We start from the raw sequence: 16,071 nt of genomic DNA, 5'->3' as shown, positions 1-16,071 counted from the left end.
CATGTTCCGCTGTTACCTTAAGCCTGATTTTTGTCCTGGGTTTTCTCTTAGAGTGGTTGTCCAGCTAAGTACCAACATTACAGGCAGCTGTTTCTTGATTTTTTTGTTTCTTGTCTCAGAATAGCTGCTCCCCCTATTTAAGAGTCTAACAAATATAATTCGTTATTTTGTTTAAAATCTTAATATTAACAATTTCTTTTTTTTTAAATGTATTTCAGACGTGCATTGGGATCATAAATATCTTGAGGACTTTAAAAGTTGGATCAAATTTTACGAAACAAGCACAATGTTATAAAGCTGATGACTGTTAACCTTGTAGTTTGTTAGATTTTCTGGTTACTTGTTAGTTATTTTGATTTCTCAATGGCTCCTACTTGGACCAGAAGTTCTTTGAATATTGCTTAAAGAAGTCATAACATCAATTCGTATATCTGGTATAAGTCAACAATCGGTTGTTGAAAAGAGCTAGTATGCAAATACGGCTGATGTCTGGTGTATCTAAGTCACGATCACACTTTATTCATGAACATATTAAAATCCATTATCTCCGGAAGGAACGCGTCGCTGTGCCAGAAAGACAGGCCCAAAGCAGCGCCTGCTAAAATATCCACCGGAAGTGGAGTTTCAGTCACAGACAGCTTACCAAACGGCCGGGTGGAGATGGAGTTCATGTACTGTATTCCAGACTTAGAGGTGTTCATAGACAAGACGATCAAGAAGTGCCTGCTGGAGTACGATCTAGATGCTAACGACACGGAGGCCGTGTTGGATGATATGGAGAAGGCGTGGCCGAAAACTCCGCCCAGAAATTCTGAAAAGCAAGTACTCAAAGACTGTAATGACAATACGGAAAAAGTTTTACTTCCGGATAAAGACGGTGCGGATGTGAATTCTAGGGACATTTTAAGCAAAGGGAATTCGGAGGAAACAGGGTTTAGGAAAAATGAGAACGGTGGAATGGGGAATATTAAAGAATCGTTGAGTGCGGATAGGTTATCTACTGGGATGATGCTGAAAGATGGATCCTTAAGCAATGGAGCTGTGCTAAACAATGGTGCCAGTGAAACATTGCTAAAAGATAGTGCTCATGAAAGAAGAGCAGTGCTCAAAAATGGCGTTTTGGTCAACGGAGCAGTGCTAAAAGATGGCGGTGCTCTGATCAATGGAAGCAAAAGCGAAAGTGACCGGAGCGGAAGCTCAAGTCCCGATGTGGATGATAAATCAACAGTACGGAAGGTGAGTCTATGGTCACATTAGATCCTACATGTACCGACCCACACACAAAAGTATACCCCAACCCAGACACAAATGTATACCCCAACTCACACACAAACGTATACCCCAACCCACACACAAATGTATACCCAAGGCCACGTAACAAAACTAGTACGCAACACACACAAAGACTCCTAAAATAACCTACCCCAAAACGTGTATATAAAGCCACACAAAAACACAAACCCACACCAAAACTTGTGAACAAAGTCACACAAAAACACCAACTCCCAAATACAATCATAAAACACCCTAAAATACCAACCAGATAAAAAAAAACCACACGTACAAAACCACTACACACAAAGCAACTCATACTCAAAATTGTGATAAATCTCCACACTCCATCATAATAAAACTATTTTTACGAACATCTTAACACCAAAATCCACACATTCATAAAAACCATCTCAATACAGATATTTCGGGTAGATCCGATTTCCGCCATTTTAACGACCACGGGGTCAATGACCTCGTAATACCACCGGTCTTTGGTCTAGATTGGCTCTCGGGTGAGCCTCATCCATTGCCCGGGCACGTACCGGCGATTTTTAAAGGGCGATAAATAAATATGATACCCCTAAACGGGTGAGACATCTTTCCCACGGGGACCCGCGTCATTAGTGGTCAATGGGAATTGTTTAAAAAATTGGTCAGCGAAAATAGTTATAGATAATCGCAGGCTTCTTCCTGTGGTCAGTTGATATTGCTTAGTACTTAGATCTATTTCTTAATAAGATGTTTTGATAAATTAAAAACAGTCGATATATACACGATATAGTAGTATTAGTGGTGTGCGTGTTTTAAATTGTGTAGGTATTGTTCAGCAGTGTGGTCTTCATAAACATAAAGATACCTTTCGACGGTCAATGTGGCAGGTGAAGAAGAGTTCATGTTTCCATGAAGGGATAGTATGGTTGCTTCAATGCACATCAGAGTTTCTTTCAGGCATCTCTTCGGGGGGGGGGGGGGGGGGGTGAGACGGAGAAATTTTTATACTTTTAACAGTGAGCGCCCCACCGGTAATTTTAGTCCCCCTCCTCCCCTATCCCCCCCCCCCCCTCCAAGAAAATGTTTTGGAAGAAACACTGATGCACATGAGTCTTTATCTCCCCTAATATGAGCAACTGGGTGGGCATAGAGGAAATCCTACGGATTCTAGACCGGGATCCGCACTCAGACTTTCAGGTTAGAAGTCCTGCATCTACCTCCAGACCACGTCGTTCCATGTGGTCGTCATACTATTCTAAGTTCTCGCTCAGGCTTGGGGTAATCTTGTCGAGAATCTCGAACATTATTGCGATAAAAATGTCTTAAAACTTCGTACTTCAAATTCAACCACATGTTCTTATTTGTGAAATTTGTATGCCCCCCCCCCCCCCCCCCCCAAAAAAAAGAAACAACAAAACCCGCAGCTGTCTCACATTTCCCTCCAAAAATGTGGTCATGAAATCTAAATAATCAGGTGAACACTGCCTGGGCTGTCCAGATTTCTATGTCCTGACTTCATGCCTGGACTTCGTGCCCTGACTTGCTAGATCAAAGTCTACAGTTCAGGTCAGGTCAGAACTCATGGGTTGAGTTTGGTTGTTGGGGCGAGATGTGGCGAGGTTTTGTTGTTGGAACGAGATTGGGCGAGGTTTTGTTGTTGGGGCGAGATTGTGCGAGGTTTTGTTGTTGGGGCGAGATTGAGCGAGGTTTTGTTGTTGGGGCGAGATTGAGCGAGGTTTTGTTATTGGGGCGAGATTGTGGGAAGTTTTCTTGTTAAACTCTTGACAGGGCTTAACTCCACGCAACACCCTTCCTCTACCATTGAAAGCTTGTGCCATCATTCTTCCCCTACAGCCCCCCCCCCCCCGCCCCCGCCTAGACACAGCTGCACCACATTGACCCTCCACCACCCTGAGCCCTCTTGCCAAAAACCGGAGTACCCTTCGACTCGAACCCTCCACCACGCTGAACCCTCCGCCATCCTGAACCCCCCGCCATCCTGAACCCCCTTGCCAAAAACCAGTGTACCAGTCGACCCCAACCCTCCACCACCCTGAACCCTCCACCACCCTGAACACTCCACCACCCCGAACCCTCCGTCATGCTGGACCCCCTTGCCAAAAACCAGTGTACCCGTCGACCCCAACCCTCCACCACCATGAACCCTCCACCACCATGAACCCTCCACCACCATGAACCCTCCACCACCATGAACCCTCCACCACCCTGAACTCTCCACCACACTGAACTCTCCACCACCCTGAACCCTCCACCACCCTGAACCCTCCACCACCCTGAACCCTCCACCACCATGAACCCTCCACCACCCTGAACTCTCCACCACCCTGAACCCTCCTCACCCCTTTAACAAAAGCCCTACCACAATGCTTTAGCCTGGAATGTCGCACCTTGTCACGGTATACCTGAGACGACGTGACACATAACACACACAAAAACAAATTCTGTTGGAATTTGATCTTTGTAGTTGATCAATAATTCAATGACAATCTATAGCAATGGATATGAAACTTACCCCAAACGCCAACTCCTATAAAGGGGAGGTAAATCACGGTTATGCTTTGTCCCACACACAAAGACCCCGTTTTTAAATGGACGCAATATTTTTCTTTTATTGAAAAGGTAACTTAGAATCTAACCGTGATAAACAGGGTTTCTTTCAGATATTTTTCTGCAGGGGGGTGGTTATGGCACTTGTAATTTCGTGGGATGACAGCAGAGGCGTAGCCATCTTCCCGGCGTCGGGACAAACTTTCAATTTGCCCCCCCCCCCCCATATTTTTTTATATTAATAATGCAAAACTGCAGCTAAATGAGCTTTTAATTTTTTTTTTCAACCCATTTACGCGCCCCCTAGGGTCGGCGCCTGAGACATATGTACCCCCTCCCCCTCGCTACGCCTCTGGGTGACAGACACTGGTTTAATCTAATATTTCTGTATACATTTATTTATTGTTCCTCCGAGGGAAGGGGTGGTGTACTTGCCATATAAATATGGCACGTAGTAGTGTTAGCCGCCTGTTTGGTTTCTCCCCATTTAAAAACATAGTACGTCTTCTCGTTGGGTGATAAATCCGTTAGACTACCCACTTAGTATCTTATCGAATTTTCAAACTTCCCGCCCTTTTTAGTTTTTGTATCTAGTTGTTGCACCGCACCCCCTTACCGTGTGTTATTTTTTTTCTCACTCTAAAAACTCTATATAGGAGGTCAAGAAGAAGTAGTTCACAAGATAACCATTTAATTTTTTTCTTTCGTTTCCGTTTCCGTTTTTTTTTTATTTGTGTTAAAAATATCGTGTCCAAAATCTGGCAAAGTGTAGGCTAGAAAAACATGCACCCAGGTGAGGGGGCTTTAGGGGTGTCTAAATTTGTAGTAGGACTGGGGGAGGCTTTTGTGTGTGTTGGGGTGTTTACATTTGTACCAATACTGATGGGGAGGGGGGGGGGGGGCCTTTGCATGTGTTGGGGTTTTTACATTTGTACCAATACTGAAGGGGGGGGGGGGCGGCTTTTGCGTCGGGGTGTCTAAATTTGTAGTAGGACTGGAAAGGGGGGGGGGGGGCTTTGTGTGTGTTGGATTTGTTGTATTTGTACCAGTTCGGGTGGGGGGGGGTGGTCTTTTGTGTCGGGTGTCTAAATTTGTACCATGACTAAAGTTTTTTTTTGTGTCATAGAGATCACTCCGCGTAGTCTTAAATTATTTCGCCTTTCTTATATAGAAAATCAATCTGCCCATTCGTCTAATAATTTTTTTATTTTTAAATGATTAGCTCCCAACTGAAATCAAATATGGACCAAAGATCCTTTTATCCCTCCCGTAGTTGTTCAAACTTCTGCTTTTTTATCAGCACAGAAATAGTCTATTTTTAAACTAAAAAATAAACATTGAATATTTATTTAAAAATAAAAATCTAAAGTGATTCAGCGGTAACCCAGTTTTTGTTTATGGATGGCGGTGTAGGGACCAAATGTTCTATATTTACGAATGTTCTAATTTTATATCCGGCAGCGACGTTTAGTCCGCCAAGCAGCCGAGACGGCTGACGCGGAATCCGGACGTGACGTCACCTTGCGTCTGCAGATTAAAGCAAGTGATGTAAAACCTCTCGAAATGCGGCAAACATTTTTTTTGGTCGCCAAAGAAATAGGGAAAGAAAACAACTCCAAGATGCGCATATATAATGTACTGGGTTCAGCGTTAACAAATGTTTATCAAATGGTTTTAGCTTTAACATAGAGCTTACAATCAAATAGGTATTGAATGTGTCAAACAAGAACATTTTATGACATGTTTTCTTTTTTAGACAATTTTTTTCCCTCGTGGTGGTAAAATTTCTTTTTTTTTTCATTTCGTCTAATGGTGGGAGGCAGTATCCCCACCCCCTCCCTCACCCCTCGAAGAGATGCCTGAAAGCCACTCTGGTGTACAGGTACCGAATACCTCCGTCTGTTGTAACTGGGTCTTAGTACTCTACCCGCGATTGATCTAATCAAATGGACCAAAGTTAAACTACCAGAGGTTCGCCTAAAATAACTCGTCAAGATTAACTTGGATGTTTTCTTCTTTCTCCTACCTACCCCCTTCTCCTACCTACCCCCTTCTCCGAACCACTTTATGGTGATTTAATGATTATTTTTGCCAATAACAAACTCGCTATCTCTCATTGCCTTCTTCGCTCTTATTCTAGATTCTTTATTGGGAGTAGTGTCTTTTTTAAATTATTAATTATTTGTTTCATTCCTTCTAAACGCCTCGATTCCTCTGAAAGATGAAATATTTTTTTCCAAAATCAAAAATTTAACTCAGACCGAAGGCGGGTATGTCACTTGTTAAAATCACACATTTTCGGCTTAGAGGCTGAAATGACTATGTTCCCGTTCTTAGATTTAATAAACAGGTCCATGTCTACTAAAACACTCTCCAGGCCTGTAAATGTAGTTATTTGATTGCTAACCTGAAAGTCTCGAGTTCGAGTCTGCATGACATGCGTGTCCACCCAGTTCAGATGGGTACCTGACGCACGTTGAAAAAAGCGCTGACCACGTTATTCCTCTGAATGTCGAGGTCTTTGAAACTTTATCTAACCCATCTGTCTTGGGCACCAACGGGGAAAGATGACGTTTTTTTTAATGTTTCACATTTGCCAAAATTAGCTTAGCTCCCTTAATCCCACCCCCACCCCACTCCTGATCTCCTACCTAGACGCCTTTTAGTTACTTAGCCTTATTAACCTGCTTACTGAGTAAAAAACAGGGTGTTTTTTTCCGGGAAAAAAAAGATAAACCTAAGTCTTACCGCACCTTTCCACGTGTATTCTATCAAACTTTGACCGAATATTCCGACACATCTGGCCAGATTTTTTCGAGAGGTGAAGTCGAAGTGAGTCAAACCAAATATTTAGGGACGTTGAAAACTGTCGGTATTGAACGGGGTCATGGTTTGGAGGCTGTTCAAATTCGGCGTACGCCAGGCCTAGGTATAAAAATTGACCAATGGCGGTGCGCGTTTGGGCGTGGCGCTTCAGGTACGCTACTGGGCTTAGTTTTTATGACCTGGGATATTGAATTTGTCATTGAAAACTGTTTCAAAAGAAAAACTTGGGTTGAGAACTTTAATCTGGCAAAACAACATGTTACAATTTAATTCCTCACAATTTTTTTATTTTTATCTCTATCCCCCCCCCTCTCTTTCCTCACATCACTTTACTTCCTTTCCTTTCATTTTTTAAAATTGTTATATAACTTTCCTTTTTTCCTCTTTCTCTAATTCACATTTTCCTTTCTTTGTCTCCATCACTTTAATACCCCACCCTAAATTTCATTCTCTTTATCGCTGTCTATTAATCTCCACCCCTCCCCTTCTCCTAACCGTCTCTCTTCTTTAGAACTCTCAAACCCTACCCTCTCTAAGCCTCATCTATTAGGTAAGTATGAGGTTCAAATGATTTTCTGTTTACGTAATATTAGATACAAAATCCATCTTACCCTTAAAAAAATAGTCTACTTAACAAAAATTTAACGCTTCGTGCACTAGAACTTAAACCAAGAATTTTTTTTTCTCCAACGTCATACTTCTAGATGTCCTTGACCTTAGATCTACCTGCTATCTAAGTAGACAATCCAGATCGTGAATAGCTATAAAAACAGCTTTAGTAATAATCTGATAAGTTAGTATGATCAGATTAGTATGGTGCGTCATTCGATTTTTTAAATAAGCAACTATAATAGCGAGGCTCGTTCATTTTTAAAAATGTCGGATTAGTCGTCTAATTTTATGTTATAGTTATAGGTTTAATCTAGGTTGGAAATAACTTTAGATGCTAGCTCTCAACCTGAACCTGTAATCCAACCATCCAGTAGCGTGGCGGGGGGGGGGGGGGACATATGTCCCCGGGTGCCGACCATAGGGGGCACCAAAATGGGTTGGAAAAATAAATTGAAAGGTTGAGGGGGGTGCAAATCGAAAATTTGAGTGGGGGTGCAAATGGAAATCTCAAGGGGGGGGGGGGGGTGCAAATCAAAATCTTGAGGGGGGGGGGTGCAAATCGAAAAATTTGTCCCCGGGCGCCGGGAAGGGTCGCTACGCCTCTGCAACAATCTGCTTAGTAAAACTGAGCCAATAACACCCTTTTTAATTTAATAATAGACTGATTTAAACATTTCGGTTATTTGGTCCTACATTCGAGTTGTTTACAAGAGGATAGCACGTGCTCATAGGTCAAAGTTCAGGTTTAAGTTTTGTTTTTTTTAATTTGTGCCTGGTTTATAAAACCGTATCTGTAATTTTGCTTTTGAACAGTTTTTTTTTATTTTATTTTAATTTTAAAAGTGTGGTTATGACAATGAACGATATCAGCCAGACAACGCGATACTGACATGAGAAACAAAACCAACTAATTTGTATTTGGACCTAATTAAAACGTTTAAGGTCAATTTTTAAAATAAATTGTAAATGCGTTTGCTTAAAAAGTAATGTTTAATTTTAGGTTATAACAGTTAGCTTATTTTAATTCGAACGAGTATTTTTTTGGGAGTTCATTATATTCTAGTCTACAACGTCGGCACATTGATTAGACCGACATTTTTTTTCTATCAACGTTACAAGACTAACCCCCTTTCTCCACCTGCCCCGCCTCCCCCTTTCCCTCAGTGTACTTAAACGCTTGCCTGTCGTGTCTTAGTACTGCCTTACACCGAGGCTCTAATTAATTATAACTGAAGCTAATTAGAAATTCTGCTATACGGTCATACTTAAAAACTACAGGTCTAGTGGATGTTGGTTTGTATATAGTGTAGCAGAAGGCTACATAAACACATTAAATAATACTTTTTGAGTTACGTAGTTGTTGTGGGTGATCTGGGTTCAAATATTGGAGACACCAGTCAGCTCACCAAAATAGATAACTAACACTAGGTCGATAATGATCTTAGAATAACAAGCTCCGCCTCGTCCCCGTCACCCCCCCCCCCCCCCCCCAAGAGATGCCTGGAAGAAACTCTGTTCTTATGTCTTTTTTTTCAATTTCTCTACGTCGTGTAAATTTTTTTTCTCCCTCTTTTCTTGATAGTTGTGGATTCGATGATGTACGATGGCTGGCAATACTTACGTATGACATAACCATCTCCACCTCCCCCCCCCCAAATTTCTTGCTGCACTGGAATTTGTCCTATCCTTTCCCACACTGCATTGTTATACACTTTGTCTAACTACTTTCGCTGTTTATTCCATGTTTCCGAGTATTTGTTTTTCTATATTCGCGAGTATTGTTCTAAATTGCCGAGTCCAATAAAAAAAAATTTGTTTTTCTCTATTACTCCTATTTATTTATCCAACTTTGACTTCATATTTTTTAAAACCCCTGGCCACCAGCAGACGTAAACAATGTGTTTGTCTGCCGTGACATTGGCTCAATCTAATGGCAGGAGACAGGCCTGTATCTGCCTGTAAGAGGACACGGATCATGTAGGTTAACTGGATTATTGACGTAGTCTGAGCTGTGGGGGGTGGGGAGGGGGGGGGGGGGTGTTTGAACAGGTCCTCTGGTGACAGACTTTAGACAGACAATAGGTCACGTAAAACAAACTTGGAAGTTTCTTCCTTCTTTTCTGGTGAGGTTTTTTTTTTAAGCCTATCATCACTGCTAATGTTTGTGTAGCCTACTCCTTCTAGTGTATGTGTGGTGGTGGTGGTGGTGGTGTGTGTTCCTAGCGAGCGTCCGCTGGTGTAGAGAATGAATGTGTGAGTGAAATATGATTCGGTGAACATATTTCGAGGCCCTACTTAACCTCAACAGAAAGTGGGTCAAAGATCATAAGTTCAAAAGGTTAAACTTTAAACCTACGTATCTTATTTTTACTGTTAACGGCGGGGGTCGCTGTTTTTTTTTTTTTAAATAACTTTTCAGAGCACTTTTTTAATTTGATAAGGGGAGTATTCATAATTTGAAAACTAAATTCACTTAAAGTCACGTCATTGTATTTAGGTTTTAATTTGAAGCAGTAAAGTAAGAATGGGGGTCAACCTAATGCAGAAACATCGTTTACATTTACTTCCCCTTATTTCTCAACTTTCAAAGTATGGTCTGTTCAAATTCTTTCGTGAACATATTAAAGTAAGTTTCAATTCCGAATGGAAATGGCCCCTGGTCAGTAGCGTAGCGGGGGGACATATGTCCCCGGGCGCCGACTTTAGGGGGCGCCAAAATGGGTTGGATAAATAAATTGAAAGGTTTAGGGGGTGCAAATTGAAAGTTTAAGGGGGGGGGGGGGGTGCAAATAAAAATCTTGAGGGTGGGGGGTGCAAATCGAAAGTTTGGGGGGGGGGGGTGCAAATCGAAATCTTGAGGGGGGGTGCAAATCGAAAAGTTTGTCCCCGGGCGCCGGGAAGGGTCGCTACGCCTCTGCCCCTGGTGCACGTGAAGTAGAGTTCACCTGTAGCTGTCACCTCGGCATATGAAGGGATAGTGCGGTCAGCACTATACCCAGCCGCCTTTACTATCCCTAACGTGATAGAGATGGGTGGGTGGACACAGACGTTCTACAGTCTTTAACCAGGATTCGAACTCGAGACTTTTGGGTTAGCAGATTAGCGCTTAACTTCTAGGCCACTCCTTTCCACTTTGTTAACATACATAGCCCACACAAAAATTTTATCGCATAGAATAGCTTTACAAAATAGCACCGTACCAAGATTGCCCCCCCCCCCCCCTTTTCCACCACCAAAACCTGTTTAACCATTGTGTTGATTGGTCAGATCTAGATGAAATTAATGTACTGTAACGAGGGGAGACTTTTACAGAAATACGTGACCTGCAATGGGTAAGAAGACCAAAGTACGAAAGAAAATAAAACTCGATACTTGACAAGAAATTATAAAACTGATTTCTTTGTTACGATTATTTTTTTTATATCGATATTTCTTATTAAAGAAATGCGATGTGATAAACATCTAAATATCACGAATATGAGGGCTTATCAAGTTAGACTAGATTTCGTTTATCCAGTTTTTTTTTTTTTTTTTTTTTTTTTTTTTTTTTTTTTTTTTTGCAGAGGACTATCACGGTTTTGAACTTTTTACTCTTTTAAGATTTATTTGCCAAAATAATAAAATCAGATAAAAAGTGTAGTCAGACATCTATAGTCATTCCATCTATACTACGCCCTCTTACATAGGTATAGATCTACTATGGATTCTAGATTAGATCAATATCAAGATTGTAGATCGTTGTAGGGCCGAGGCCTAAGTTAAAAAAGCAACTGAGCCCGTGCTTTTCGATGGCCCCTAGCCATCTCGCCAATCAGCGCCTACTATGGGATAATTTATGCGTATGACCCTCCAGGACTGGCGGTAACTTGTGTTGATGTGTAGGCCTACCGGAACTTGTTTTTTTTTCTCACTGCCCTGTGTAGCCTATGTTGACTTGACAACATAGCTTTCGCCCAGGGCGGAGTAGTTGTCACTTCTTCACGACACACAAGGTCACTCCTGAATTCCATTTGAAATTTTATTTTTTTAAGCTGCACATTACATAAACAAGGCGTTTTGCTGTGTACTGTCTAGGGCTAGGATTATTCCTAGTCAAGTCATTTATCCGAGAAATAAAGAACTCTGCCCTACTTACCTGTTGTTGAACAACGCACTGTCCCCATTTGTTGTCTTAACTAATTTTTTTAGATCTAGATATCTAGATCTAGAATAGAATATTCTAGATCTAGCTTTTGTTGGTTAGGCTATTAAATTACTATTGTCTGAAGAGAAATATGACATTGGGCCTAAGCATTACATTTTGGGGCTATGGATAATTATTAATTATAAGCCTACTGAGATTGAATCAAGGTTAATAAATGCCAACCATTTTTTTTAAGTTATTGATCAAATTCCACGCACCTGGAGTTACAGAAATAGGGGTTCTGGCTTACGTAACGGGGGGGGGGGGGGGAGGGGAGGAGGATTTATGTAACATGAACTTAATGTTTTTTTTCAGGTGACAAAAATATTATCTTACCATAGAATTGTGGTTGCTAGCTAATGTTAGGAACATTCAGCAACTTGTAAACAATATCTTTAAGGTGGGAGGGAGTGGGGAGTGAATTTTGAGCTATATTTGAGGTTGTATTAAAAGATCTGCTAAAATATTTTACTTATTAAAAAGTAACAGTAAAAAAAACTTGAACTGGAGTCAAAAATAATTTTATATTATCTTGAGGGCAAGTCCCAATGAGATTTTAGGCTGTTTCTATAGTTCTATAGTATTCCATGATGTCATAACTCTTATTCCAAGTTGATAACTGTTATATTGTTTTATTTTTAGCATGCCAAGTTGAAGTCTCGACTGCAGCAGAGGTACTTTGAAGGCACACAAGATGCAGAACATCAGACTGGCCAGAGGGTGCAGCAGGAGACAACTAGCCCCAAGCCAGCAAGCAACATGCAACAGCAGCCAATGAGTTATGGCCCCTCAAATTTGGATATTCTCGCCTCAGCTGTTAACCTTCACACGGAATCTCTCCGACAGGTTGAAGGAGATTCTCGTGCTTTACAGGCTATGCAAGAAGCAAGTCGTCACGTTTATAGGCAAGTTCGCGATGATATTCCACGGCAGCACGATGCTTTTAGGCATCAAACAATGGATATTGGTGGAAGATTACCTCATTCAAGAGAAATTCCAAACATGGTTAGACGTTCTTCTGCATCTCCTATTCCATATTCATACGTCAATACTGCTGGTAGAGCTAGCCATAGCCCGCACTCCCTTTCCGCCTCAACTATGGCGGTATCGTCAGCTAGAGAAAACAGTCTCTATGAACATTCTATTCCAGAGCAAAGGGTTTTGCAATATAGTGCAAACGAACATCAACTTCTTCTTTTCAGGGAATCTGCATCAAGAAGAGATGCAGTAAGAAATGGAACTTCCGAGTTTCATTCATCATATAGCAATGCAACTTTGGATTCTAGGCAACATGCATCCACTGCTTCTTATGGCCAAGCTTTGAATTCTGCTTACCAACACAACCTAAAGTCACAAACACATAGTGAGGCGCATGTTCCTCCTCAACGGCATAGCTCTCGTATTGCTAGTATAATTGCAGAGGAACTTCAGAAAGACGAAGACTGTCGTCACAAAGCTGTGGTCTTAAAACATGGTCCTTTAGTCGAGCGAGTTAATCCTGATGAAATAAAAGTGGTTAAAAATAGCCAGCTCAAGTTGAATGATGGTTCTCAAAATCGTAACCATGGTTCAATTAATAGCTACTGGTCCCCACAGGATTCCTCCTCAAATCAAAGATACATTGTTGATAATATACTTCACGGATATCCTTACGGGCATAGGAATCCTCATGTATTACCAAGCCATCTCTCTGATGTCCACACCACCAACAGTATCTTGACCTCGGTACAAAACATATCTTCAACAGATTTACGAAATGGCATTTATAAAACCCAGTCTGATGGGTTGGATGACAACCAGCCGCAAGATTTGAGCATCAAGCCTAAACTCAGAGCACCTCAATCCCAGCCACACAACCACCAGCCACACAACCACCAGCCACACAACCACCAGCATACCTACTTGACACCAGATTCACCCATAAACGATGCTAAAATGAACGCCTACTTTTCTAGTCCGAACTCGCCCCTTAACATGAACAATGCCTCAGGTCACCAGCAAAATTTAGCTCAACGCAAATCCGCATCACCAACCGTGAACTCCAACAAAGGCTTAGACTATAAATCTCCAAACAACGGCCACTTACGGCTATCAGGGAAATGGGAAAGAAAAGGCCAAGTGCATACCATTGATTCCCACCCTGCTCTCACCAGAGAAAGTAAAGACCTGGCTGAGAGGAGAAGGGCCGAAGCTATTAAAAAATGGTCTGATAACAGACAAGGGGAAATAACAAAGAAAAGAGCAAACTACTCCAATGTGAATTAATTTCAAATAAGACATTTTTAGGTTTATCAATAAATATCAGTATTTAAAAAAAAAATACTAACATACTGAATGTCCATAGTGTATAATTAAATTACTAAAAAAATATAAATGTTGATTCTACATATTTTTTTATACAATTAAATACACAAGTGATATTAAACAATAAGTGTTTAAATTCACAGAACTATAAACAGTGTGAGTGCATTTAATTTTACTTTTTTGAAGAAAGCCAGTTCTCTTGCCTAAATGTACATCCAACAATGAAACAGGTTTAACAGAAGTTGATTGCTATATTTTATAAAAAATAGACAATTTTTTTGTATATCTATTAACACACTGACATTTCTAAATTCTGTGTGGGATATTTATTGCTAAAACATGTTTTAAGAAATATGTAACATGTCTGTGTTGGTCTTGGGAAGTATTTGATTATTATAGTTATTTTCAATAAACTTTTAAGTTATTTTAATTTTAGAAAAACTTTACTATAGTCAAGCAGATATACTATTCAACTAGTTCCTATACGTATCCTAAAAGACCACAAACATTTAGCTTTTAAGCCTTATCTAACAATATAATTACATATTTTTTTTGTAATTAGCAATATAAATATAAATGCTGCTCCTTTATTTTCCAAGGATCTGGTTTATAAATCTAGCTAAAATGTAAATAGTCATGTGTATCAGAGCAGTGATCTGATGTCTTTTAATACTTATTTATTTTAATAATTACTTCTTAAGATTTTCCTGAATGTAAAAACTTGGAAGATCAGAGTACTGTAAAGTAGGGCTTTAAATATTTTTCTTTATTCTTAATGTCCGCTCCTACGCATAATAGACACTGGTGGTTCTATTGGATGCAATAACTTGATAGGCTTTAAATGTTATGTAAATAAAGGCAATATTAATATATTTAGATACTAACTTGTTTAAAGCTTTGTAGTAGTTTCTTTTATCAACACAATTTGACAGAGGTTTATGAGGTAATATTGAGCAGGTTATCATTGTAAACCAGTGATTAGTACTACATTTACATTTCAACCAACTGCACTAGAAGAGAGAATAATAGACTTGAATAGAATACTGTATTATTAATGCTAAGCTTGCTTTTCTTTGACCACACTCACTGTAAGATTATTCACAAAACAACATGCAACCATAAGAGTTATGTTTACAGCCATGAATTTCAAGCTAAAGAAAGTTTGCTGTTCTTGTTAGAAAATTTGGTTGTGAAATCTTAAATTTTTATTTCCACAAGCTGCCCATAACTGGTTGTCTTTAGATCTAAAGAAAAGATTTTGAAACACTTGAGGACTAATTCAGTACAAACAAATTGTTTTGATTGAAGTAAGTGACAGAATGCAGGCTGTAGTCTTTGGTAACACAGGTTTATACTTTGTGAATAATCTGACAATGGAGTAAAGTAGAGTTATATTTACATAAACAAAAATTGAAAAGTTGGCTTTATATAAAAAAAATTAATGTTAACTCTTTGTTTTATTTCATCATTTGACAAAAGATGACTTCAACAGGAACATCTTGTATATTAGTTAGCTTGCACATTTATGTTATGAATGTCGAATAATATTTTTGCGAGGAATCAGAGTATTGTTTTTGTCCGAACTTATTTTTGTAAGTTGTTAGAATGTAATTTTAAGCCGACTCAATTTAAATGTTAAACTTTATATTCCATGAAACAAAATAAAAATAGCAATCAGACTGCTGTTGAAAAAACTGTAATATTTTTTTTTCAGACATTAAAACTGATATTGAATACTTTAACTGACCAACATTACTGTTGTGGAAATTGTAAAATAAATCCCATGAGATAAACCACAGTTATGTCCCTAATGGGTCCTGTTATAGGACCAGACATGTTTATCTTTATTTTCATGAACTCTTATGCTACTTTCAAATTGATTTTAAATACACAATGAATGTCATTTACAAAACTATATCCTTAAATGTTGTAATATGATTCAAATGTTATTAAAGCATTTATTTAATCATAAGTTTTGGTTTTTTCTTTATTAAACCCTTGTTACAATATTTTAGTGAATTGTTTAACTGTCCACAGTTGTGGTAGGTAGGCTACAGGCTGAAAAAAAAAAGACTCCAATTTAAATATGATGCCTCTTGTGTATTAGAAGTTTGTTATCAAAACTAAATGTGTATTAGATTAATTTGAGAAAGCCTATTAAACTTGTTGAGTAGCATTTTTAAAAAAAATAAATAAAAACTCCAAAATTTAAATCACAGTAAAAATTGATTTTATTTATTTAAAAAAAAACCCATCATACTTGATAGGAAAAATGGCATAAACACAGTGGACATATTTAGCTTCCATAAATC

General features: G+C 39.4%; 1 protein-coding gene across 1 annotated transcript; it reads left to right on the top strand.

Annotated features, from left to right (window-relative positions):
• Positions 1-356: 356 nt before the first annotated feature.
• LOC131950267 (uncharacterized) lies at positions 357-15,451 on the top strand. The gene is made up of 2 exons (XM_059312348.1): positions 357-1,236; positions 12,098-15,451. The coding sequence occupies exons 1-2, from the start codon at positions 523-525 to the stop codon at positions 13,718-13,720; spliced, it is 2,337 nt and encodes a 778-aa protein (XP_059168331.1). The 5' UTR covers positions 357-522; the 3' UTR covers positions 13,721-15,451.
• Positions 15,452-16,071: the final 620 nt, after the last annotated feature.

Source organism: Physella acuta, unplaced genomic scaffold, assembly GCF_028476545.2.
Source record: "Physella acuta isolate Inbredline_101_S28 unplaced genomic scaffold, ASM2847654v3 ptg000748l, whole genome shotgun sequence".
In the NCBI taxonomy this organism is placed as follows: Eukaryota; Metazoa; Mollusca; class Gastropoda; family Physidae; genus Physella; species Physella acuta.
The sequence above is the reverse complement of the archived record's forward strand: the minus strand, read 5'-3'. Positions and strand labels throughout refer to the sequence as shown.

What these genes read in the sequence shown, in the direction of transcription:
- LOC131950267 (XM_059312348.1), top strand. Translation starts at nt 523, where the DNA reads ATGAACATATTAAAATCCATTATCTCCGGAAGGAACGCGTCGCTGTGC. An exon ending in ATAAATCAACAGTACGGAAG is followed by an intron (nt 1,237 to 12,097) that starts GTGAGTCTATGG and finishes TTTTATTTTTAG; the next exon opens with CATGCCAAGTTGAAGTCTCG.